We start from the raw sequence: 27,575 nt of genomic DNA, 5'->3' as shown, positions 1-27,575 counted from the left end.
TCTTGGAAGTGCAGGGTCAGATTAAACAAGTCAGCATGGATTTAGTGAGGGGGAGGTCATGCCTAACAAACCTGTTGTGATTTTTAACTTGTACACTCCACTCCAACACCAGCGGCTCCAAATCCTGAAATTCCAGTTAGACCACCAAGAAGACTCATTTGCTTGACTGCAATTCAGGGCATAAGCAATTCAGAAAGAGTTCTGTTTACTGTAATACATTTTAACAAATATTGACAAAGGAAAGGATTTGCTTCACAACACTTAGATCTCCTATTTAACCATGAGAGTCTGAGTCTTATAGTAGATTTAGGTAGAACTTTGTTACAGCTTCAGATTATCTTCCCAATAAGGTACACAAAATCTTTAGAATGCACCCGTTCTCACTTTGACATTATTGGTCAGCAGCGCTAAGATGACCCTCTGTAATTGCCTTTTTGGTACTGCATCTAAAATCAATGGACAGACTGGTTCACCCACACTCGTGATGTTTTCAGTCTTTGATGATAAGAGGGGCCACTTCTATTGCCTGAATCACTTTCTTTTGGTTATTTTTCATACATATGTAGATCTATAGCTACTATGGAATCTATATATAACTATATCTTTGATTATCTGAAGATCTGGAAAAAAAACCTACTTTTTAATATTGTCACAGATTGATTAAATAATTCAAGAGAAATCACTACTTAGTGTAAAATGTTCTTGTCTATGTAAGAAATTGCAGCTGTGCATTCCATCCCAGCCAGTAACCTTGATTAAACAGTCTTGCTATTATCCTACTTGCTGAGGCTACATTAGGCAAATATTTTCCCATACACTGTAACTACTGTAGCCATGTTCTGAAGAGCTCGGTTTGATACTTGTAATTTATTATTACAAAAAAGTTACATTAATTATTACAAAGAGGCCAACATTCCTAAGATCAAAAGTTCACATTTCAGGACTGGTTTAAATTGTCTGTCTTAATTCTTTTTGATTTCAGCGTGGGTAAAGCAATGAGTGCGCTGGGTAAAGCAATGGTCATTGTTGATTTGATGGTTGATCTTATGGACCTAGGATGTTTTGTTTTGTTTGAATCCAGTCTTTTAACCCTCCTTGGTTTGTTTTTTCTCGTTCATCCAGAATAAGAGAAGGGACAGAGAGAGATTCAGTTTTAGGCTCTGAATGATGATGGCTTCCCTGAGCTTGCCACTTTGGCAGTTTGTTACAATTGGAGGGCTGTCTTCAGGCAGCTGTTCTTGTTTCATTATTGTTGCCTGTCCTGTCTGTCTCTCCTTTTTTTTAAACCCCTCTCCTCCTCCCTCCCTCTGGCTGCTCCCAAAAGCTATATTTTCTTGTATGACCAAAAATGGGCAACTAGTGATTCTTCTGTGTTGCAGAGCTTTTCTGCTATTTCACCTTTCATAGCAATCCAAATTTCATTCCAGTCTATACACCCAAAAGACAAAACTATATGATCATTTTATAGAAGTCACTTTAAAAAGAAACCTGCATTGTTCTGGTGGTTTTACAATCTGCTTTCACAATGTTGGAGCCCTAGCTTTGGATGGCACGTGGATGTGTTGGGGACTTGAAAAGTGGCCCCACATTGCTCAAAAGAAGAAAAAAATCTCTTGACTCTCTTTTTGAGATAACGGGCCATATTAATGTTCTCATCTTGAAGCAAGACCATGATTAACCCCAGATAATTTACCTATGATTTAGATTTAAAATGCTACATCCTTTGGGAAGTCAATGAGGGTATTTCCACTGTCGTAAGTTGTCAACATATTTTGATTGTGGTACAGTGAAGGTGTATTGATGTGAAGTGTCTACTATATAACTTCTTGTAACCTCCACTTAACGTACACCTTAAATTGCAAATCAAATCTTGTACAGTTAAACAGCACTTGCTAGCTGCAGTGTTGGTGCAGTGTGTATGCTGGAACAATAAGACATTGCTGTCATTCTGTTTGAATGCATTATAACATTGTGACATAACACAACACAGCAAGAATTTCCAAACTGCTTCAGAAGTGATGTGATTTGTTAAATCCTACAAACCAGGCTCTGCATAATATCCGGACAGCAGTAATTTTTATTGAAATAGTGTCCTACACAGTAGATGAGAGGTTTGAGCTTGTAATATTAACAAAGAATTTTGGAAGATTAACTGCAGGGAAACTTGTGTGATATGTATTTATGCTGGAATACATTGGAAAAAGCCAAGTCAAAGATGTTTATATTTAAACTAGTCAGCTATTCCATGGAGCTAACCGCTTCCTCTGCACCTAAAAGGGTAACATCCAGGTAGTACTGAGCACGGCACTGCATACTTGTGCCACACACACACACACACACACACTCACTGGCAAGTTCCTACACCACAAGGACTACAGTTGAAGACAGCTCACCGTCAATGTCTTCAGGGCAATTACGGATGGACAATTAATACTTAATCACCAGTGGCACCCGTATCCCACCAATCATTTTTTAAAAATTGAATAAAATGAGAAGAAAATAAATATCCTAACCCTAATGCCATTTTACTGGCAATTATTGCATCAAGAGACAATTGATATTTTGACTCTTAGCAGTCAGCCAGTATTGAATGAAAAGCAGAAGTACCACAGAAACTCAGCAGTCCTGGCAGCATTTCGTGTAGAGAAGAACAGTTGATGTTTCATATCTGATCAGACTAATTTGGAATTTATGGAAGAGTCATATTGGACTCTGTTTCTCTTTCCATAGATGCTGCCTAACTGCTGAATTTTTCCTGCAACTTCTGATTTTGCTTAAGATCTCCAGTAGCTGCAATAAATTGCTTTTTTTTTTCAAATAATTTAAAATAAGATCAACCATCAAATCAACAATGACCATCGCTTTACACTGGACCCATGTTGAAATGAAAAGGAATTGAGACAGACAATTTAAACCAGTCCTGAAATGTGAATTTTTGATCTTAGGAATGTTGCTTTCCCTGTGTGACTTTTTTATTGACACCTCTCCAGCAGAATAGAAGGCAACAAAGTGGTCTCTGTAAGAAAGGGTTTAGAATTTCCAGTACAGCTCGTTCTGTGATAACTAACGTTTTGTCAACATGTATGTGCTGTATCGCAATTCATGAATGGGGATGCTGTTTCTATGGTGTGAACACTTAAACCTTGTGTTGGCTGTAACATGATTGCAGCGTCAACACTTTAAGTGTTGTTTCTAAAATGCAACTTTTCAATATCACTGGTTTCACAACGCAACCATCTTGTTATAGACAAACTGGCTATATTGCAATGACAGGTCACTATTCTCTGAGTGGAATGCTGCGGAAGATTTTCAGTTTTGGAACCCTGTCCTTTTATTGTCTGTCTTGTGCAGACTGTGTGTGTATGTATATTTGTTAGGTTTTTTTTATTTAAGAGGAAACTGTAGGGAAAAGATAGGAACTGTTTTCAAATGTGATCTTCAGTTCACACTTTCAGCTTTGATTATCTATTGCTCAAGAGAATTTGGCTCTTCAGATAGGTTCTGGCAATTAGTCATAATGTGGGATGATAACAAAGTAGTATTTTCCTGCAGAAACTCATTGTGTGTTTTATTGTATTCTAAAGGAGGTGAGAGCTGTTCATGTGGCAGTAGCCATTAATCAATAGAAATATTGCACCATCATTTACACCAGAGGTGCCATTGAACTTGCATTGATCAGGAATTTACATTTGTTTAAATGATAACAAAGGAAAGTGCCTTATATTATCATTCTTCCTGTACCACTGAGCGTAATGCATTAACCAGTAGGCAAAATATAATGCTGTCGTCAGCTCCTATACATACACTGCCTTTCAGTTTCATCTGTTGTTTATGTGGTGCTGTCCTGGTTGATGTCTATCTCTCTTTTATTTTTTCTTTTCTGGCTTCCTATTCCACATTTTTGTTTGGGGTTTTTTGTGAGACCTCTATAGGTCCATCATAAATCCATCTTCACTCTTCGAATATTTCAGTCATTGGTTAAAATGTACTGTCTGCTTAGAGTTGTAGAGTCATAGAGATGTACAGCATGGAAACAGACCCTTCGGTCCAACCCGTCCATGCTGACCAGATATCCCAACCCAATCTAGTCCCACCTGCCAGCACCCAGCCTATATCCCTTCAAACCCTTCCGATACATATACCCATCTAAATGCCTCTTAAATGTTGCAATTGTACCAGCTTCCACCACTTCCTCTGGCAGCTCATTCCATACCCTTACCACCCTCTGTGTGAAAAAGTTGCCCCTTGGGTGTCTTTTATACCTTCCCCTCTCACCCCAAACCTATGCCCTTTTTAATTCTGGACTCCCTGACCCCAGGGAAAAGACTTTGTCTATTTATCCTATTCATGCCCCTCATAATTTTGTAAACCCCTATAAGGTCACCCTTCAGCCTCTGCTCCAAGGAAAACAGCCCCAGCCTGTTCAGCCTCTCCCTATAGCTCAAATCCTCCAACCCTGGCAATATCCTTGTAAATCTTTTCTGAACCTCTCAAGTTTCATAACATCTTTCCAATAGGAAGGAGACCAGAATTGCATGCAATTCCAACAGTGGTCTAACTAATGTCCTGTACAGCCGGAATATGACCTCCCAACTCCTCTATGCAATACTCTGACCAATAAAAGAAAGCATACCAAACGCCCCCTTCACTATCCTATCTACCTGCGACTCCACTTTCAAGGAGCTATGAACCTGAACTCCAAGGTCTCTTTGTTCAGCAACACTCCCTAGGACCTTACCATTAAGTGTGTAGGTCCTGCTAAGATTTGCTTTCCCAAAATGCAGCACCTCGCATTTATCTGAATTAAACTCCATCTGCAACTTCTCAGCCCATTTGTCCATCTGGTCAAGATCCTGTTGTAATCTGAGGTAACCCTCTTCGCTGTCCACTACACCTCCAATTTTGGTGTCATCTGCAACCTTACTAACTGCACCTCTTATGCTCGAATCCAAATCATTTATGTAAATGATAAAAAGTAGAGGACCCTGCACCGATCCTTGTGGCACTCCACTGGTCACAGGCCTCCAGTCTGAAAAACAACCCTCCACCGCCACCCTCTGTATCCAATTGGCTAGTTCTCCCTGTATTCCATAAGATGTAACCTTGCTAATCAGTCTGCCATGGGGAACCTTGTCGAACGCCTTACTGAAGTCCATATAGATCACATCTACAGCTCTTCCCTGATCATTCCTCTTTGTTACTTCTTCAAAAAACTCAATCAAGTTAGTGAGACATGATTTCCCACGCACAAAGCCATGTTGACTATCCCTAATCAGTCCTTGTCTTTGCAAATACGTGGAACCCTGAGGGACAGGATGTACCTCCAACAACTTGCCTACCACCGAGGTCAGGCTCACTGGTCTATAGTTCCCTGGCTTGTCCTTATGACTCTTCTTAAACAGTGGCACCACGTTTACCAACCTCCAGTCTTCCGGCACCTCACCTGTGACTATCGATGATACAAATATCTAACAATCAGATGCTTGGATACTTGCATTTGGAAGTAGTTGAGCTTACTTTGGAGAGCTTAGTTGGACTGCCAGATTTCTATTCCGGACAAAAAATGCAGCCACCATGTTGACAATAAATCCATAAGACATGGGAAGAGGAGCAGACCATCTGAGAATTCAAATAGCTGATCTGTTAATCCTAAACACCACTTTACTGCTTTATGCTTTTATAGCTCTAGATTTTCTTACTGATTAGAAATCTATCTCTCGAATATAAATAACAACCCAGCCTCGAAGGGCCTCCATGGTAAAGAATCCCACAGGCACCCTATCCTTGAGAGGAAAATAAATCCTCCTTGTCTTCACCTGAACTAGGTGACACCTTACTTTTGAGGTTATGCCTTTAATGGTCTAGACTGTCCCACAAGTGGAAGTAACCTCTCTACATTGACCCTGTGAAGCCTCCTTAGGATCTTATTTGTTTCAATAAGGTGTCCTCTCGTTCATGTAAATTGTCCTTAAGCATTCTGAACTTTGTTCTCCAATCCAATTTATAAACAACTTTTGTTAATCTCAGTTGGAGTATTATGACTAGTTCTGACATCACTTTTCCAGGAAAGTTGATTGTCAGATGTTAACAGGAATGAGTGGCTTCGCTTATCATGAGAAATCCGAAACGTTAGGACAGTTCTTCTCTAAACAAAAAAGGTTAAGAGCTGACTCGTTGGCGATTTTCAAGATGATAGGCTTTGCTAACGTAAAGAGAACAAATGTTTTCTTCAATTAGTTTGTCAGTCTACTTCATATTTGTGTATATATTGTATATGATTGTGATTTGGTAAAACTTCAAAGTTTTCACATGACATAAATTTGTCATTGTTCATTTATTACATTGCAATGAATAGTAACCGACTTCAAGGATAGGCAGACACATGGTAAATGAAGATTAATGTGAAATTGCAGTTAGAAAAGAAATGGTGGATTGGCTTGAATGTACTTTGGTGTTGCAAAGTAGATACCCTTGAGGAAATAAGGACAGAATCAATTTGGTTAGAGGTAAGAAGGATATGTGCATTCCATAGACCCTCCAATAATGAGGGAGAACAAATCTGGGAGATCAGTTTTGCAAGAACTGTAGAATGCTGATTATTGAGAGACTGATTTTAACCGTCTGTATTTGGGTAATTACAATAAAGGTAAAAGAGGGAGAGGAATTTCTGAAATGTGTGCCCGAGAATTTCATTGATTGTGATGCTATTGGCCCTTGTAGGAAGAAGGCATTCCTAGATCTACCACAGGAAATTAGGTAGGCCGAATGGACTAAATGTTTGTTGGGCAATATTTGACTAAGAGTTATCATTGTAGTCTAAACCTTATGATGCAAATAGAGAAGCAAGGAATATTCCAAAGTAAAACTTCTAAATTGGAATAGAACTACTTGCATAGGGTGAGAAGAAACCTGTCCAGTGTAAATTGGAACAAACGTCTGGCAAGCAAAACACTCTGTGATCTTTATGGAGGAGAATCTTTTTGATACTGGATAGATCCCACAAAGGGGAACCAAAGTTAGAGCATCGTGATGAGGGAGATTCACTATTTTTTTTTGGTCTATGATGCAAGTGAGAACCAGAACCAGAATGAGTTCAGTAAATAGAGCGAAGTGAAGAGGAAAATGAGATTGGCAGTTAATGTAAAGGGAGCATACTATTTACAGGCCAGTAAAGTATTTATTGCGGTCAAAGTGATTAGAGGTGTTGCACAAGACTGTACTTGATGAGTACATTTTTATCGCTATTAAACAAATGAGGCTGCTGGCAAAATATTGGTGATTTGGAGATGTAGCGATCATGGATTGGGTGAAAATTGACAGGTAGGATTAACTGTGTTTTAACTAAGTCATCTACTCTGGCTTGCATAGATTGCTAAAGGAGTTGAGATGGATACCCTTATTGCAGTAACTAAAACCATACACTGTTTTTATGAAAATGCTGGTAATCATATATTCCATTGCAGATGAGAACCCTGCCATTGAATCAACAAATATGCTTTTATAATCAGATTTTTTTATTGGATCAATAGGAACAATAAATAAAATTAGTGAAATGATAACATAGAAATTCAAGTGCATGTGCTGTCTACCATGGGATAAGCAGAGCTACAAATACGAAGTGGGATGGCAAGGGGAGTGGAGATTAGAGAGGTGAGAGAAACTGAGAATAGAGGGGTAAGGAAGAGATGGCAATAATGGGCACCAGTTTGAGTTGATGGCACCAACTCTCTGTTGAAATACAGTTAGCAGGAGGAGTACTGTGTTTTTATGTAGTTTTAATGTATGCTCCCTGCTCTTGCATTTTATTGACTATATTCATCCAGAGACCCAGGTAATCCTTTTGGGGACCTGGGTTTAAATCCTGTCAAGGCATCATGGAATTTGAATCCAATTTTAAAAGAAAGTATGCCATTAAGAATCTAATGAAAACCATGAAACAACTGTCAGTTGTTGTAAAAGCACATCTAGTTCATTAATGTCCTTCAGGGAAGGAAATCTGTTTTTACCTGGTCTGGCCTACGTGGGACTCCAGACTTGGCTCTTAATTGCTCTCTGGCCCAGTTAATTCACTATGAATGATTTGATTTTTTTTAGAAAAGTCTTCTGTGTCTGTTGTGCTGCCTTCGGGGATCTGTGGGCCTGCACACTGATTTCTCTGTTCATTGTCATGAGGGCTTGATCCTGAGCACTGTGGAATTGTACCAGTAACAACATGTCAGTCCCAAAGGACTCTTTTGATTATTATCTTTTTTTTGCTTCCTGCACTGAGCCAATTATATATGCAAGTTTCTGACTTCCCATGAGCTTTTGCTTTTCTGGTCTGTCTGTTTTTGTCAAAAACGTGCTAAAATCCAAATATATTGGATCAACGTGTTACTGTCCTCAATTCCACATGTAGGCAATTTTTAAAAAAAATCAGTTTAAGTCAAATAGAATCTTTTCTAAACCAATCCAAGTTGATCATCTTTGATCCATATTTTTCTGTTTGGTGCTTTATTTTGTCACTTAAAAACTAGAAAGTTACTGGGAGTGCTCCTGTATAGCACTTAACCAATGCCTTTTGGAAGTTCATAAACACCACTTCAATATATTTTTACCCTCAACTACCATCTCTGCTAATTCATCTGAGAGTTAATGAAGTTAATTAAATGCAATTTTCCTTTTTCAAGAGTTCTTATTTCTATTGCCCTCCTGGTATTTGAAGTGTTGAATAATCAATGGATTCAATGAAAACTCAATATCTGTGGAGAGAGAGAAAGAGGTTCTTCAATACTTTTTCTTTCATTAAAGCTAGCATCTGCTATTTTGTTCTTGAGTATTTAATTCACTGCCACTTCTTTTGCAGGTAGATCCATTGAAGAGGTTCTACTCTTCTCTCTGACAGGATTTCTATTTCACACTTTTTTTTTTTCCGTTTATTCATCTTCATTGTTTTCTATTTTACCTCTTAGTGTTTTGTAAGGTGTTGAGGAGTCATTGAATTCAATATTAAATCATTTTGCTTTCTACCAAGAACTTGCCAGACTTGCTGAGTTTTTCTAATACTTTGTTTTATTTAATGCCTTTACCAAATCTGTGCTCGTTTCTTAATTTATACGTGTCCAAAGTGACACTCACTGGGGGGAAACAGCTTAGAGAGCTTTAGTCTTCAATTGTGGAGATTTTCTTTGCATGTTCTTTTTGAGATCTCCAATCCTCCGGTGACATCCCTGTTCAAAAGAGAATTAGAAGATTTTAGCTAGTGCTTCTACGATTTCCATCTTTAACCTTTTCATGTTGTTGGATCCATCACACCTGGTCCTGGTGTTGTATCCTATTTAAGTCCAGCCTGATTGTCATATTGATGGCAAATCCTGGTTTTATTCTTACGGATACTTGAGTTTTCTGTTACCCGAAATGCTTTGTTTCGCTCACCATTATCTATTCATTTTTTAAATGTTAATGATTTGCTTCTTGTGAAGTAATTGTTCTTTTTTTTTAAATTTTGTATAGGTGCAGCAGTGGCTGGTGTATACAGGGTAGCAGGCAAAACGATGGCTCCACTTGAGGCTCTGGTATTTGGTGCTGGACAGACAGTTCTCACAGTTGTCATCTCATTCTCGAGGATTCTAGCCACACTATGAGGGCAGATTTCATTTAAGCTAAGCAGTACTGTTGGAGCTCTCAATGTGGGGAATGTTTGAGGAAAAAACCAGCTGAAGACACCAGAATTGAATGCCAACCTGTAAGGTCATGAAGTTGTATGGAATATCCAGCCGTTGTGATCTCCAGGCCAGTAGGGGAAAGCTGTTTGGATCTCTGTAGTATGGCGCCACACGTGCTTTTTTTTCCCCAGAAAGGAGGGCATGAAGATGATTATGCGATCAGTGAAGGCTCACAAGCAAAACATTTTCTACAGTTACCATTAATTGTTAATGGTGGCAGATGCACACAACTGTAAATGCACTCCAAGATAAACTGCAGGGAGAGTGTCAGTATTACATGTGCCAAACTTGGAAGTTTTTAAACATTAATTTGAAAATGTGAACTATGATATCCAGGTAAAAAGTGGGCTCTGGGGAGATGTTTACTACTGTACATAAGTAAGATTATTATAAGAATTAGACATGGTGTTTCTTGTTCATCCTTTTCTCCCACAAACCTGAGGATATTGTGTTTGTATTTGTGTTGTAATGATAGAAAAGCCCTATCAGATGATGAGGTTTAAATACCGCCATTAGTGATGAGCATTAGCGTATTGCCATTTTAACGTTTTGTAATGACCAATCTTGCTTTTGTTCATCACTGCGGCTTCCTCAAACAGTGCAGACTATTCAACTATTAATTTTTTGGAAAGTAATCCTAATACCAGTAAACTATTCATTCGACTGAAACTTAGTATTGCTGCTTGTGCATGTCACCTTTTTAGCCAATATGATTGTGCACAAGCTAGCTTTTAGCAGTGTGCATGCCAGCAGCAAAAAAATGAACCATTGTTCACTCAGTTTACACTTCTTAATATGCACAGGAAAATTTATGGTTGAGTATTTCTGAGTAATCCTGTGAAATTCGTACATATCTATCATTTCCACTTCTTTCACCCAACCTCCCTATGCTGTGTGGAGTTTTTTTGTGTGGTTCAAATGGATGCACAGTGGTTTACAGGGTCAGTTTTCTAGGCAGATCTGAGTTGCTGTGCAGTAGTTTACACGGCTTGCCTTCCCAACAACTCCATTCAAGTTTTTGATTTGCATGCTCCTCTAACTCCTCTCACCTGTTACAGCTGGGAATACTCGCGCTTGATTAGAAGGTGGAAGTTGCAAACCTTGATGTTGAACACCATGGTATACTTGAAGCATGTCTGTTGCGCACATTCTTTTGGATTTACATTACTGTAGTAAATTATGTGGCTAAAAATGCTCAGACACTGCTGTTATAGAGGTAGCTGTAGAACTGATTAAAATGTTATGTTTGATGGTATGAGAGATGGGCATTACTGTATATTGAATGCATTGATCGTTTTGATTTATTTGTAACATTGAAACTGGGACTGTAACCAAAGATTTGTAAACCAGGTGTTGGGGTGTTGCCCATTCTGCTGCTAATTTGTCACTGTTTTTGTTTACCTTGAGTAAATTTCTTTGTGAATCATTTTGAAACGTAAACATTTACATTGCTGGAGGCTATGGTTCTGGAAACTTTAAGATCCAAGTTTGGCTCCAGACTTATTTTTGATTTTGCTTTATTAACTAAATATACTCATGGGCATCAAGACTTCAGGCTTGGTTCATTTTAATATTTTTTTTAAAAATCATGTGTCCCTAATATACACTGTACTAATTTCTAAAGGCCTCCAAAAGGGCTCCATGTCTATCGCGATTTGAAGAAATGCATTCAATGGACAAGTTTAAAATTTATCTGATGACTTGTGATAATCTGGTAACTATCCCTTTTTAAATCTTGTTTAACTCCCACAGAGACTGTAGACTATGTTCACATGTAGCTGGTGTATAAACTATTCTAAAGTAGTTTATCAAAAAATGAAACTTTTTTTTTTCTGCAAGCCATCCTCCATATACCATTCTGAGGGATGCAATCACAAAGAAATAGTTTGCCTTTTTAAAAATATTTATAGCTTTCAACTGTGTTGGTGTAATATCAGAAATATATAATTTTTGAATATACATGGGTGGAGTGTAATGCAAGTGCTTTGTTAACGTGGAACATTTTGTAGCTTTTGGATCAACTTAGTAAACAAAACTTCCCTTCGTTGAATCTCAAAATGGCAAACTATAAGCAAAATATGAGTAGAGGACTGAAAAACAAAGGAATATCTGAAAGCCAGAGGGTATTTGTTTAAGTCTGTCAAAGGCCATTTCCTTAAGTGGTTTGTTTTAGTAAACTATGCAAGTTTAGAAGTATGTTTTCAGGAGAAAGGACTGGGATGGATAAAAGAATCATTGCCTGATTGCAAAATACACCCTAAATCTATCCAGTTGATGCCCATAATTTTGATCTATACAATCATGTTTCAGAAAGTTCCATCTCATCATACATGTTCTGTTTGACTCATTCTATGAGGAATGAAGATCTACAGTTTGCCAAAAGCTGCAGACAGATTGTAAAGTATTTAAGCCTCTGAAATTCCATGTGTGCTCCTAACCTTCTGCTACAGCTGTTAAATCATTAGATAAAATGAGAGCCCTTCAGATCCACGTAGAATTGTACCTACTTCCAAGTCACTACCGTCAATATAGTTTTTGTTCTGGTTACCTGCTTGCAGTATAAAGACTTTAATGATAGCCTTGGTGGTGGTACTGATGGTGGAATTTCAATTTAGTACATATCTGGAATTAAAAGCCTAATGATGACCAGGAACGCACTGTCAATTGTCAGGAAAACTCATCTAATTCACTAATGTCCTTTCGAGAAAGAAACCCAGTATTTCATGGTCTGGGCAATGTGGATGACTAGTAACTGCCTTTTGGCCAGTGACTCCAACAACCAATGAATGAATGAATTTTTTTTTAAAATGAGCCAAAACTGATAAGAATTTAATCTTTGACATTTCTTTTCAGAATTATTTGAATGATTAATGAATACAACGAAAGAATGTTAGTTTATGGGTTGACAAATATGGTATACTCTAACAGCTGGGTTATTTAGCATTTATCTTATGTTCCTTTTGACTCTTGCATGACGTTATGTTTCTGCCTATGTTAGGAATACCCCAGTTGTGTATGCTAACATTCTGGAGTGAAGTTCTGCTGGTCAATGTCAATGCCCCAGACTCTGCATTAACATCTCCACTATAAACTTTCTTATGAATACTTTTACCTTTTTATTGATCCAATAGTTAAATCTCTCTGAAGAAAAATCTAACCTATATTTTTGTACTTCATTTAAAGATCAGTATTTATTATTGTAGTTCTAAGTAAATGCCAGGATTTTTAAAAACTTTTTCCAGCACTGTGCTCTTTAATTGCTAGATAGCAAGATGCAGTGCTAGTCCAGTAAACTTACTGGTTCTTTATTTTGAATCTACAATAAATCATCTGCCTGCTACAGCCTTCAATTTCATCTCTACCTGGTCTTTATTCTTGTTACCAATACCAAGAGCCTGTTGAATGCTCCTGGTGTGTTTCAAATCTTATCAGTTATCCATTACAAACTTGGTTGGAAAAGGCTGAGTTCAGTCAAATTAGCTCTAAGCTGTCTTTTGGATATCTCAAACTATTTTAAAAATGAGAAATGTCTCTTTATGTCAAACACAGTATTCTAGCTTAAAATGTGAATCCACATGCAAACTGGAAGTTATAAAATTTTATCAGTGGAATTTACTGTTCTTGAGCACTGGGCACTTTCTCCCCCCCCCCCATTTGTCTGCACAGTTTGGAAAACTGGTGACCAGAAACCCATAACTGTGTACTTGTCTTAATCATAACCTAAAGCCACTATGGTAGCTCGGTCTGTAAGAACACTGTGCCATGTGAGTCTAATCCAAGGAGGGCTGTGTATTGGTTCAACTTTGTCTGAATTTCAAACTGTAGAGAATTCCACTATTTGGTACAGAGAAGGCAGTAAAACATATTTCAAGTACTTTATTATTGTTTGTTTGGTGTAAAGGTTGGGAGATATGCAAATTAGTGTTGTCAAATCTGCTGAAACATGATGGCCTAGACTTCCATCTCTATATTTAAATTGCTTGAATAAAATGATTTTGAGTGACATTTATTTGGATCTTGCGAATTTGATTTCCTTAATGTCCTCATAGTTGGCATTAGCTTGAAAAGACTCCACTTTAAGATACTATAACATTAAAATTTAGATCAGCTTGACTTTTTGGATTTCTATTGATGGTAATGTGGATACAGATGTGTATTTGACCTGTGCCATACTTGACACTGAAAATAATATACTGCTGTAAAAGGCCGAGATGTTTTTTTTCCCTCTTACAGAATGTCATTCGTTTTAAATGGATTTATACAGTCAGTTTTAGATTTGGAAAATCTAGTCTAAGATGTTTGTTGTTTCTTTGGGTCTGGGAGCACTTGTTGGTCAGTAAAGTTTACTTGATTGTTTTTACCTCCCCCTCGTATTTGATGTATTGGTGACAAAAAAGAGAATTGAGGTTTTGCACAGGCTCTAATTTTCAGTCAAGAAATTGGTAAATCTTTGTGTGAAAGTGCTGAATTATTTCATCTTTTAAAAAGAGCAGGGGCTGTAAAATTGTTTAAATCACGTGTTCTGCTGATTTTCTCCAAAGAAGAAGCACAGTGCTTAAACTGGACAATAGCTCCTTAACTGGGCTGACAGGAATGCTTGGCCCCGGTAAAGAGGAACATTTCTGATGCAATCACCTCCTTCTAGACAACAAAACTTGTGCATTTCTGTTGTTCTAGTGCACAATTATTCTTTCTTTTTAGTTAAACATTTTATGGTGAAAAACATTATTTTGGCTACCTCGTTATTATCTTTAGCTATCTAAAACAAAATTCAGACAACTGTGGTAAGGTTAAGATTAGCATGTTTTGAGAAGATTTTGTAGCTCGGGTTGAGGTTCTGGATGTAGCCTTGCTCGCTGAGCTCGAAGGTTCATTTTTAGACCCCTTGGCGTCATGGTAGCCCACAAACCCACCAACCCATTAAAACAGCAGCTAATGAACTTGAACTTGAAATACCTTATACAGATAACAAGCAAAACTAATGTCATTTACAAAATACCTTGCAAGGACTGTAATAAACGCTACATTGGACAAACAGGCCACCAGGATACATGAACACCAACCAGCCACAAAACGACACTACCCTCCCTCACTAGTGTCCTCCCATACAGATAAGGAAGGACACCCCTTCGACTGGGACAACACATCCATCCGAGGACAAACCAAACAAAGACCTGCATGAGAATTCCTAGAAGCATGGCATTCCAACAGTAATTCTATCAACAAACCCATTAACTTTGATCCCATTTAACACCCTCTGAGAAAAAGACCAGGAAATGAAATCACCAACCCAAGGAAACCCAAACATATAAATAGAAAGCAGGAAACACCAGTCATGCTTTGTCCGGAGGCTCACTGAAGATATTACCTAGTATGGGGATGAAACGTCTGAAAATGAACCTTCCAGCTCAGCAAGCAAACCTACATCCAAGATTAAGATTAGTGGCATGTGGAATGAACTCTTAAATGCATTGTTTAAAACGTATTCAACTAAAAATTGTCACTTGATGCACTGCATTTTCCCCGTTCCTGAAAATTGTTTAGTTGTTTTTAATGTTTTAGGCATTCCTGCTCTACAATTAATTAAATGGGTTTACTTCCAAGACATTGCCTTTTGTTTCCTTCGGCCAACACTGAGAGTTTAGAACTTTTAAAAATGGATATTCAGCACAGTTTAGAACATAGAACATAGAACAATACAGCACAGAACAGGCCCTTCAGCCCACGATGTTGTGCCGCACTTCTATCCTAGATTAAGCACCCATCCATGTACCTATCCAAATGCCACTTAAAGGTCGCCAATGAATCTGACTCTACCACTCCCACGGGCAGCGCATTCCATGCCCCCACCACTCTCTGGGTAAAGAACCCACCCCTGACATCTCCCCTATACCTTCCACCCTTCACCTTAAATTTATGTCCCCTTGTAACACTCTGTTGTACCCGGGGAAAAAGTTTCTGACTGTCTACTCTATCTATTCCTCTGATCATCTTATAAACCTCTATCAAGTCACCCCTCATCCTTCGCCGTTCCAACGAGAAAAGGCCGAGAACTCTCAACCTATCCTCGTACGACCTACTCTCCATTCCAGGCAACATCCTGGTAAATCTTCTCTGCACCCTCTCCAAAGCTTCCACATCTTTCCTAAAGTGAGGCGACCAGAACTGCACACAGTACTCCAAATGTGGCCTAACCAAAGTCCTGTACAGCTGCAACATCACCTCACGACTCTTGAATTCAATCCCTCTGCTAATGAACGATAATACTCCATAGGCCTTCTTACAAACTCTATCCACCTGAGTGGCAACCTTCAAAGATCTATGTACATAGACCCCAAGATCCCTCTGTTCCTCCACCTGACCAAGAACCCTACCATTAACCCTGTATTCCGCATTCTTATTTGTTCTTCCAAAATGGACAACCTCACACTTGGCAGGGTTGAACTCCATCTGCCACTCCTCAGCCCAGCTCTGCATCATATCTAAGTCCCTCTGCAGCCGACAACAGCCCTCCTCACTGTCCACAACTCCACCTATCTTTGTATCATCTGCAAATTTACTGACCCACCCTTCGACTCCCTCCTCTAAGTCATTAATAAAAATTACAAACAGCAGAGGACCCAGAACTGATCCCTGCGGAACTCCACTTGTAACTGGACTCCATGCTGAATATTTACCATCTACCACCACTCTCTGACTTCGACCGGTTAGCCAGTTTTCTATCCAATTGGCCAAATTTCCCTCTATCCCATGCCTCCTGACTTTCCGCATAAGCCTACCATGGGGAACCTTATCAAATGCCTTACTAAAATCCATGTACACTACATCCACTGCTCTACCCTCATCCACATGCTTGGTAACCTCCTCGAAGAATTCAATAAGACTTGTAAGGCAAGACCTACCCTTCACAAATCCGTGCTGGCTGTCCCTAATCAAGCAGTGTCTTTCCAGATACTCGTAAATCCTATCCCTCAGTACCCTTTCCATTACTTTGCCTACCACAGAAGTAAGACTAACTGGCCTGTAATTCCCGGGGTTATCCCTATTCCCTTTTTTGAACAGGGGCACAACATTCGCTACTCTCCAGTCCCCTGGTACCACCCCAGTTGCCAGTGAAGATGAGAAGATCATTGCCAACGGTACTGCAATTTCCTCTCTTGCTTCCCACATAATCCTAGGATATATCCCGTCAGGCCCGGGGGACTTGTCTATCCTCAAGTTGTTCAAAATTTCCAACACATCTTCCATCCTAACAGGTATCTCTTCCAGCTTATCAGTCCGTTTCACACTCTCCTCTTCAACAATACGGTCCCTCTCGTTCGTAAATACTGAAGAGAAGTACTTGTTCAAGACCTCTCCTATCTCTTCCGACTCAATACACAGTCTCCCACCACTGTCCTTGATCGGACCTACCCTCGTTCTCGTCATTCTCAGGTTTCTCACATACGCATAGAATGCCTTGGGGTTATCCTTGATCCTATCCGCCAAGGATTTTTCATGCCCTCTCTTAGCTCTCCTAATCCCTTTCTTCAGGTCCCTTCTGGCTATCCTGTATCCCTCCACTGCTCTGTCTGAACCTTGTTTCCTCAACCTTATTAACCGACTAAAACTAAAAGCTCAGTGACTGGCAGGATTTTCTCAACAGTATATGCTTGTAATTTCATGCAATTATATAATATTTTTGTCAACATGCATGGAATCTCTTTCAGCCAAACATTTCTTATTCCAAATCATTCAAACAAAATCCAGTGTGGAAAAAATTCCCAGGAAACCTTTTTTAAACCAGCTGCAACTTCAAGCACAGTCCTGCAGCTGATGAGCTTGTTAAATGTATACAAACATTTCTTGCAATAGAAAGCAACCTGCTATAATGTTTTAAAGCCAACTGTACAGACAAACAGTATCCTTAGCTTATCAGTTGTATTGAAACTGAGCAATATTTTTAATGCATTGTAAAAACAAAATCCAAAAATGTCTATTCTGATGAGCCACTTTTTTCTTTAAAAAAGTACATTATGTGCCCATGACTACAGCAATAAATCTTTATAACTCATTGCTCATTATAGTTCAGATGGGGTCTGATACAAGTTTTTTTTTGTACAACTGAAGAATAAATTCTCCACTTTTTGAAATTCAGCTATTTTGTTTCTGGTAATTCATGCATACAATGATATGTTTAATTGAACCAAAATTGCTCTTGCGAAGTCCACGTTGCAGGTGAGGTTAGTATTTCTGCCCATCTCTCTAATAGCCCAGCATCTGTCTCAACGGTGAAGGAATACCATGTGGTTCAAGTTGGGATGATGTGTAGCTTGGAGTGGATCATCTGGGTGCTAACATTTCCACACTTCCTTGCTCTTTTTGTGATGAGGTCAAGTTTTAACTGCTGTTGAAAGAGCTCTGACTGTTTTTGTGTGTTGTAGTACATCCTTCTGATGATGCACACTACTGTCACTTGATGCTAGTGGTGGAGAGCACAAGTGTTTAAGACGGTGGGGAAGGTGCTGATCAAGTGGATGGATTAGTTTGGGATGGCTTTGAACATCTCTAGTATTATTAAAGCTACACCCATCCTGACAATGCAAGTATATTTGTAGATGGTTGACAGACTTTGGAAATTCAGCAGACTAGTTTATTGCTACAGGATTTCTAGCTTCTGACTTGTTTTTGTAACCACAATATTGATGTGGTTATTTTAGTTAAATTTCTGCTCAGTGGCAATCTCATCTCTTGGTAATAGAGGGGTGAGTGATAATGCTTTGAAGGTTAAAGGATGTTAGCTTTTCTCAGGTAGTGATAATCATTGCCTGATGGCTTTGCACATTTACTCATACCTATTATCAGCATAAGCCTCAATTTTCTCCAGGTCTTGTTGTATATGCATACGTATTAGTGTCTGAGGAATTGCAAATGGTACTGAACAATGTGTGATCATCAGAATGTTAAAATTCTGAACATTTGTTAGAGGGAAGTCATTGGATCAGCTAAAGATGGTTGGACCTAAGAAACTCCTGCAATTACTCCTCGGCTTCTTTAATTGCCCTTCAAAACTTGTGATTATTTTTGCTGTGATAGTGTATATTGGCACCTCTTTTGGTCAAATATAAGTCCTCACTTTACACAATTAAAAGAATATTCCATTTTGCTGTCTATTCCTGAAAATTTAGGGTGTAGGTTTGCTTGCTGAGCTGTAGGTTTGATATCCAGACTTTTCGTTACCTGGTTAGGTAACATCATCAGTGGCGACCTCCAAGTGAAGCGAAGCTGTTGTCTCCTGCATTCTGTTTATGTTTGTCCTGGATGGGGTTCCTGGGATTTGTGGTGATGTCATTTCCTGTTCATTTTCTGACTGGTTGATAGATGGTATCTAGATGTATGTTTGTTTATGGCGTTGTGGTTGGAGTGCCAGGCCTCTAGGAATTCTCTGGCATGTCTTTGCTTAGCGTGTCCCAGGATAGATGTGTTGTCCCAGTCGAATTGGTGGTTTTTTTCATCCATGTGTAGGACTATGAGGAGAGAGGATCGTGTCTTTTTGTGGCTAGCTGGTGTTTGTGTATCCTGGTGGCTAACTTTCTTCCTGTTTGTCGGAACACTATTCCAATGAGCCACCACACACTGCAGCACAGGTGAACTTCGGAAAACAGAGGACAACCACATATGCAACATAGTCAAGAAGAACGGATACTCAAAAAAATACAGTCCACAGATTCTTCAAGAACAAACCACGACAAGCAGTCCAAACACAGCCAGAAACCCTAACCACTTTACCATACATCAAAGAAGTTTCAGAAATGACAGCCAGACTACTAAGACCCCTCGGAATCCTAGTAGCACACAAACCCACCAACACTCTCAAACAAAAACTAATAAACTTAAAAGACCCAGTACAACCCATGGACAAAACCAACGTCATCTACAAAATTCCATGCAAGGACTGCCACAAACACCACGTAGGACAAACAGGAAGAAAGTTAGCCACCAGGATACCAGCTATCCACAAAAAGAAACCACCCTGTCTCCCTCATAGCCCTACATACTGATTGAAAAAAACCACCATTTCGACTGGGACAATACATCTCTCCTGGGACAGGCTAAGAAAGACATGCTGGAGAATTCCTAGAGGCCTGGCACTCCAACCACAATGCCATAAACAAACACACAGATCTAGATACCAAATACCAACCCCTCAGAAAATGAACAGGAAATGACATCACCACAAACCCCAGGAACCCCATCCAGGTGAAAGATATAAATAGAAAGCAGGAGACAACAGTTTCACTTCACTTAGAGGTCGCCACTGATGATGTTACCTCGCCAGGTAATGAAACGTCTGGATATCAAACCTACAGCTCAGCGAGCAAACCTACACCCTAAACTTCAACCTGAGCTACAAACCTTGCAATTCCTGAAAATGGATGAACTCACTCTTGTTTACCATAAACTGCATTTACCTTCAGTTAAGCAACATTTTTTAAGCATTTGACCAACTGGATCTCCTAAGTTTCTATCATCTGCAAGCTTTGATATCTGACAATTCAATTCTAAAAAAGCGTATGATCAAAAGCTTTTGTCTCAGGTGCTTTTCTTCCTCTTTACGCAGGAATTGGGAAGGCCATTCCAGCTGTTCAGTCCTTCTGAGCCATTGGTCAGGACAGTGGTGAGGAGCCAGGGTGAGAATGGTTTTAATGCATTCAGGTTGATAGCACTTTTGTTAAATATACAGTGCAGGTCTCCTTTTCCTAACATGTGAAAATTATCAATTTCAGAAATTGCGCAGTAATTGTGACTTTGCAGAATTTCAGCATTAAGTTGTAATGAGTTGTACACTGCCTCTTTTTTGAGGAGCAACAATGCGGTTTGATTCTTCATTTATCACAAAATTCTGGGTTTTTTTCTTTTGAAGAAAGGGGCACCTCAACTCCTCAGTGCCATAATAATAGTCAAAACAGTCCTCTGTTTCATATCTTGGGTAGTGGGGACAGCACTGGAGGCTGCTCCTTGATTGCAAATACTTCTGTGCTACTTTGTCTCTTAGATACTCCTAGCCTGTTCTGCAGTGCAAGTGGCTGTAACCAAACAAGCAAGGTGTTTGGAAGAATCCAATTTGTAGTAACTTGTTTCCTTGCATTCCCGGAGTTAGGTGACCATTAATGAAACTGTACTTGGCTTTTCCTGAAAAGGTCAGTGACAAAAAGAAAGAATGACTAATTGAGACACTTTGCCAGAGGATCGAAGGTGCAACCATTAACCTGGTTCTCTTGCAAGGACTGCAATCTTTCCCTCCGTGTGCTGAGTGTTTGAGCTCACACTTGAGAGCCAAACCATGTTGTTAGTAACTGTGTGTGTGTGTTATTTGTCTCAAATATTTCAAAAGGCATTTGTTTACAGAAGTATTACAGTTTTGCAGGGAGCACACATCTCTAGGGCATTTTAATAATGCAACCACCATGTCCAGAACTGGATCAACTTCAATTCTAAAAAAAACTCATGTATTACTAATTGACTAGTTGGAGGCCAGATTCAATGGTGAGACCAAAAATGTGGGATTTGTTGAACACTAAGGAATATTTGGATGTAATATGTATTGTGTATGGCTTACTATAAATGACGGAAGGGAAGATTTCTCAAAGTATTGTGTTTTCTAGTATCTTAACTGAATAGAAAGATTTGGTAACTTTTTTTGCAGATGGACGATGTATTAATTGGAGCAAAATTAGACTTAATTGAAAGTGCTTCAGTTCTTTTGCAAACAATATTGTATTAACATGTGTTTGCTTGCAACACTGTGGCCTACTGTAGTAGACTGCTGCAGTGGAGAAAATTCTATTATTCAACCTGATTTAATGAGTGAAACAAAGCATCCTCCTCTCTGTATTTAATCAAAACCTTTTCTTTTTTTGTTTCGATTTTATCTTCTTCAAAAATATACTGTCTTGTAGCTACTCCAAACACCTACGCACTTGTCAACAAGCTTGTTGTTTCCTCTTGTTTGTTGAAATCAATAAAATTACAAAATGGAATAGCGCACTTTTTTATTTTGCCAATGAAAGAATTTTGGCTTCAAGCAATGGTTATGTATATGTAGCAAATTCATTTAGTGTTTGCCTAGCACCCCTTTTTTCCTCCCATCCCAATGATTTTTGGGTGCATTGAACTCTACAATTGGGTTTGATTACACTTATTGTATGATAATTACAAAGCTGTAAATAATGTATATTATAGTTTTTAATTTCTTTTATAAGCAACCATTTTTATTTCCCTATTTACGATACAACCCTGTATTGTACATAACTACTTGAAGAATAAAGTTTTGCAGTGAACTATTTTGACTTGGCCTGCCTTTAACTTTCAATTGACTTGAAGTGAAACAGAATGGATAAAGTTAGCTGTGAAAAGTGCTGATTATCGCTTTGTAAATTGTTGAAGTTTTATCTTTTTCAATCAGCACATCAATGTGCAATGCCACACAGAACAGCAGGAAATAAGAACAGGAACTGGTGCAAATATTCAGCAGCAAAGTTCACATTAACTTGAAACAGCCTGTAAAATATACTAGCCTTGTTCTGTGATGGGTAATATGGATTCGTAGCCCAGAGAAATATTTAAAGGGAGCATGCACTGAAAGCAGCAGGCATGTGCAACTAAATTTTAAACAACTTTTGATCAGGTCTGCATTACCTTCCCTTCTGGGGAGGAGATGGTCTAGTGGAATTATTGAGCATCTGGATTAATAATCTAGCAGTGTGATAATCTAATAATCTAGCCATCTAAATTGAAATCCCAACATGGCAGATTTTAAAAATCTAACTTGTAGAGAACGCTCCACAGAGATCCTTTTTATCAAGGATGAGGATAAGTCCAGTGCATCAGTACAGAAGATAAGGCTGAAGCATTCACAGCAAACTTCAGCCAGGAGTAGATGATCAATCTCTGCCTCCTCCAGTCATCACTAGCATTACAGATGCCAGTCTTCACTCAATTTGATTTACTCCACAGGATATCAAGAAGCTATTGGAGGCACTGGATACTACAAAGGCTATGGGCACTGACAACATTCTAGAAATAGTACTTAATGATTTGTGCTCCAAAACTTGCCATGACTCTAGCCAATCTGTTCCAGTACAGTTACACCAAGGGCATCTACCTGATGATGTGGAAATTGTCCAGGTGTGTCTTGAATACAAACAGCAAGACCAATCCAAACTGGTTTTTACTGCCCCTTCAGTCTACTCTTGATCATAACTAAAGTAATTGAAGGTGTTATCAATAGTGCTATCAAGCAACACCTGCTCAGTGAAGCCCAGTTTGGGTCCACCAGTATCACCCAGCTCCTGACCTCATTAAAGCCTTGGTTCAAAAATGGACAAAAGAGCTGAATTCCAGACATGAGGTAGGAGTGACAGCCCTTGACATCAAGGCTGAATCCAACTAGTGTGGCATCAAGGAGTCCTAGCAAAACTGGAATTGATGGTAACTAGGGAATAAAACCTCTGCTGCTTGGAGTCAGACCTACAATATAGGAAAATGGTTGTGGTTTTGGAGGTCAGATATCTCAGCTGAAGGATATTTCTGAAGGAGTTCTTCAGGGTAGTGTCCTAGGCCCAACCATCTTCATCAGTGACCTTCTCTGCATGATAAGGTTAAAAGTAGGGGTGTTCATTGTACAATGTTCAGCATTATTCATGATTCTTCAGATAGTAAGGCAGTCCATGGTCAGCTGCAATAAGTTCTGGACATTATTTAGGCTTGGTCCTGATAAGGGGCAAGTAACATTCATGCCAGGCAATATCTATCTTCAATACAAGGACAGGCTCAGCACTGTCCCTTGACATTCAAAGATGGCATTGCTATCATTGCAATCTATACTATCAACATCCTGGGATTTAGATTAGATTAGATTATTTACGGTGTGGAAACAGGTAACAAGTCCACACCGAAGCGCAACCCACCCATACCCCTACATCTACCCCTTACCTACACTACAGGCAATTTAGCATGTCCAATTCACCTGACCTGCACATCTTTGGACTGTGGGAGGAAACCGGAGCACCCGGAGGAAACCCACACAGACACTGGGAGAACGTGCAAACTCCACACAGTAAGTCGCCTGAGGCAGGAATTGAACCCGGGTCTCTGGCGCTGAGAGGCAGCAGTGCTTGCCACTGTGCTGCCCACCGGTCAATTTACTATTGACCAGAAATTCAAGTGGACTTGCCTTTATAAATACAGTGGCTACAAGAGTAGGTCAGAAGCTAGGAATACTGCTGCAAGTAACTCATTGCTTGATTTCCCCAAAGCTTATCCATTATCTGCAATGCACAAGTCAGGAGTGTGATGGAGTACACCTCACTTGCCTGGATGGGTGCACCTCCAAGAATTCCCAATACTACTTGAATACACCAGAAGTTTGACACTATCCAGGACAAATCCTGTTTAAAATTGGCACCAGACCCAGAAACATCCATTCCCTCCATTGCTATCATTCAGCAGCAACAGTGTACAATGTACAAGATCCATAGCTGCTTCCAAACCAGAACTTCTTCCATCTAGGTGGACAAGGGCAGCAGATATGAGACCGCCATTACCTGCAAGTTTATCTCCAAGCCACGCACTTTGCTGATTTGGAAATATATTCCATTCCTTCAGTATAGCTGAGTCAAAATGCTGGAATTCTCCAAGCTCTCTCCTCTTGCTCGCGCTCTATTCATTCCCCCTCCTACCCTTTTTTTTCCTCTCTCCCTCTCCCTTTTCTCCCCCACCCGCTCTCCCTCTCTCTATGCTCTCCCTCTCCCTCCTCCCACACCACCACCACCACCACCACCTCCTGTTGATAGGTTTGTAGGTCTACCTGTTACACCATATCGCATGTGGCAGAGGTTTAAGAGGACAGGTCATCACCGTCTTTTCAAGGGTATCATGGGCTAGGCAATGAATGCTGGCCAGCCTGTCAAATCAGTCAGAACATCCAAGTCCCAGAAGTAATTAAAAAAAATATATATCTGTGGAAAGAAAAACCGAATTAATGCTTTGTTTTAAACTACATTCAATGCACTCAGGCAGCACCAGGGAAGTTCTGAAAAACGGTCAATGTTAACTCTGTTTTCTCTCCACAGAGGCTGCCAGACCTTCAGGATCCACATTTTGGTTTTTGTTTATTTTATATTATTTTCTCTCTCTGCCCTTCTCTCAACTTCTCTCCTCACCTTCCCCCCCCCCTCCCCCCCCCCCCCCCCCCCCAAACTCCACATCCTTTCTCTCCCACCCTTAGAACCACTCTTCATCCTCCCCCTCCCCCAAGTTGCAGTCTAACAAGGACTTGTATACATTGAGCAGGCCTCCCTGTCTTTTATACTACTTTGTCTTTGAAATAAAGGCCAGTATCCCCTTTGCTCTCCCTATTACCTGCTGAATTTGTGATTTATGTGCAAGGACTTCCAAAACCCTCTGCAGTCTTCCTCTATTTAAATAATATTCAGCTCTTCTATTGCTGCCAAATTACATAACCTTACCATTTCCTTGTTCCTCATTATTACTTCCCTATCCTCATTCCCTAAGGGGTAGATATTTGCTTTGGCTTTTCACTTGCTATTATATATATTTTAAAGAACCTCTTGCTGTCCATCTTGATTGTTATTTGCAAATTCGTACTGTTTGTTTTCATTTTTTAGTCATCTTTAAGCTTTTATTAAAAAACTCCCAATCTTCTGTCTTATCATTAATATTTGCGGCACCGTGCTCAGTGGTTAGCACTGCTGCCTCACAACACCAGGGTCCCAGGTTCAATTCCAGCCTTGGTTGACTGTCTGTCTGTGTGGAGTTTGCACATTCTCCCCGTGTCCGTGTGGGTTTCCACTGGGTGCTCCGGTTTCCTCCCACAGTCTAAAGATGTGCAGATCAGGTGAATTGGCCATGCTAAATTGTCTATAGTGTTAGGTGCATTAGTCAGAGGGAAATGGGTCTGGGTGGGTTACTCCACAGAGGGTCGGTGTGGACTTGTTGGGCTGAAGGGCGTGTTTCCACACTGTAGGAAATCTAACTTAAACTAAATTAAACTATAAATAATGCTATTTGTAACTTCATTGGGTAAGCACTGTTGGCTTCTTCCCTTCCAATAATGTTTCTTCCTGATTGGGATATATCTTTTCAGTGAGGCGTGAATTTTTTTTTTAGTGCTTGCTATTGTTCATCAACCATTTTTGCGGCTAAACTATTTTTTTCTAATCCACTCCAGCTAGCTCAGCTCTCATTTGTTTATAATTACCCTTAGAACAGTTTAGTACAGCTGTTTCTGACCAAGTTCCTTGCTCTCCATCTGAATCCTAAATTCTACCATATTATGGTCACTGTTTCCTAGGGGATCTTTTAACCAGATCATTTATTGAACCTGTCTCATTACTGATTGATTCCCTGATTAGATATAGGACATATCATTTGGAGCTGTATAAAAAGTTGGTTAAACCATAGCTGGAGTATTGTGTGCAGTTGTGGAATCTACATTATAGAAAAGATGTGATTGCCGAAGAGATTTAATGGGGTGTTGCATGGTCTAGGATATTTCAATTAGAAAGAGAGATCAGATAGTTTCGGTGGTGTTTTCCTTGGACCAGAGAAGACTGAGGTGGTGAAAGTGATTGAGATTAATAAAATTTAAGGTGCATAAGTAGAGGAGACAGGAACCTTTCTCCTTGATGAAGGGATTAATGACTATGTGGCATTGATTTTAAAAGGAAAGTGAAGAAACGTTTTGAACTCTGAGGGTGGTGTGATTTGGAGCTCACTGCCCACATGTGGTGGTAAAGGCTCATTCCCTTCTTATTTCAGCAAGAACCGAGTTGCACTGAGGAGGGAAAGGGAGAAGTCGAGAGTGTGGTGCTGGAAAAGCTCAGCAGATCAGGCAGTATCCGAGAAGCAGGAGAATTGATGTTTCGGGCAAAAACCCTTAATCAGCAATGAGGCTTGTAAGCCAAGGGGGCTGAGAGATACATGGGAGGGGAAATGAGACTGGGGGGGGGGGGGGGGGGGGGAAGGTAGTGAGTGTGCGATAGGTAAATGAAGATGGGGAAGAAGTTATCGGTCAGAGAGGAGAGTGAAACAGATGAGTGGGAAGGACAATGGGCAGTGCCGAGTTGTATCTGAGATAAGGTTTGGTTGGGGGGTGGGGAAAGAGGTGGGAGAATGAGGAAACTGGTGAAATCCACATTAATCGTGTGGTTGGAGGGTCCCAAGGCAGAAGATGAGGTTGTCTTTCTCCAGGCATCAGGTGGTGATGGAGAAGGCCTAGCATCTGCATGTCCTTGGTGGAGTGGGAGGGTCAGTCAGTGCTCAACCAGAGGGTGGTGGGTTGTTTCATGCAGGTGTCCTAGAGATGTTCTCTAAACCGTTCCGCAAGTAGGCATCCTGTCTCCCCAATGTAGAGACCACATCGGAGCAATGGATACAGTAAATGACACGTGAAAGTGCAGGTAAATGGACGTGGAAGAATCCTTTGGTACCTTGGATGGAGGTGAGGATGCAGGTTTGCAATTCTTGTGGCAGGGGTAAGTGCTGTGAGGGGAGGGTGGGTTAGTGGGGGACCTGTCTCTGACAAGAGCGTCATGGAGGGAATGGTCTTTATGGAATGTAGGTAGGGGTGGGGAGGGAAATATATCTCTGGCAGTAGGGTCCATTTGTTGGTGGTAGAAATGGCAGGCAATGTGATGTATCCAGAGGTTGGTTGGGGTGAAATGTGAGGACTGGGGATTCTGTCCTGGTTGCAGTCGGAGGGGTGGGGTTTGAGGGTGGAAGTGTGGGAAGTGGATGAGATGTGCCGGAGGGCATCAACCACTGTGTAGGAGGGGAAATTGCGGTCTTTGAAAAATGAGGCCATCTGGT

General features: G+C 40.0%; 1 protein-coding gene across 1 annotated transcript in view; it reads left to right on the top strand.

Annotated features, from left to right (window-relative positions):
- tmem170b (transmembrane protein 170B) overlaps positions 1 to 11,130 on the top strand; it is a 57,089-nt gene extending 45,959 nt beyond the window's left edge. Inside the window, exon 3 of the mRNA XM_072560782.1 lies at positions 9,493 to 11,130. Within this exon, the coding sequence (XP_072416883.1) occupies positions 9,493 to 9,623 (131 nt within the window). The 3' untranslated portion in view covers positions 9,624 to 11,130. The remainder of the gene's footprint in view (positions 1 to 9,492) is intronic.
- Positions 11,131 to 27,575: the final 16,445 nt, after the last annotated feature.

The sequence above is a fragment of the Chiloscyllium punctatum genome, chromosome 41 (genome assembly GCF_047496795.1).
Source record: "Chiloscyllium punctatum isolate Juve2018m chromosome 41, sChiPun1.3, whole genome shotgun sequence".
Taxonomy (NCBI): domain Eukaryota; kingdom Metazoa; phylum Chordata; class Chondrichthyes; order Orectolobiformes; family Hemiscylliidae; genus Chiloscyllium; species Chiloscyllium punctatum.
The sequence above is the reverse complement of the archived record's forward strand: the minus strand, read 5'-3'. Positions and strand labels throughout refer to the sequence as shown.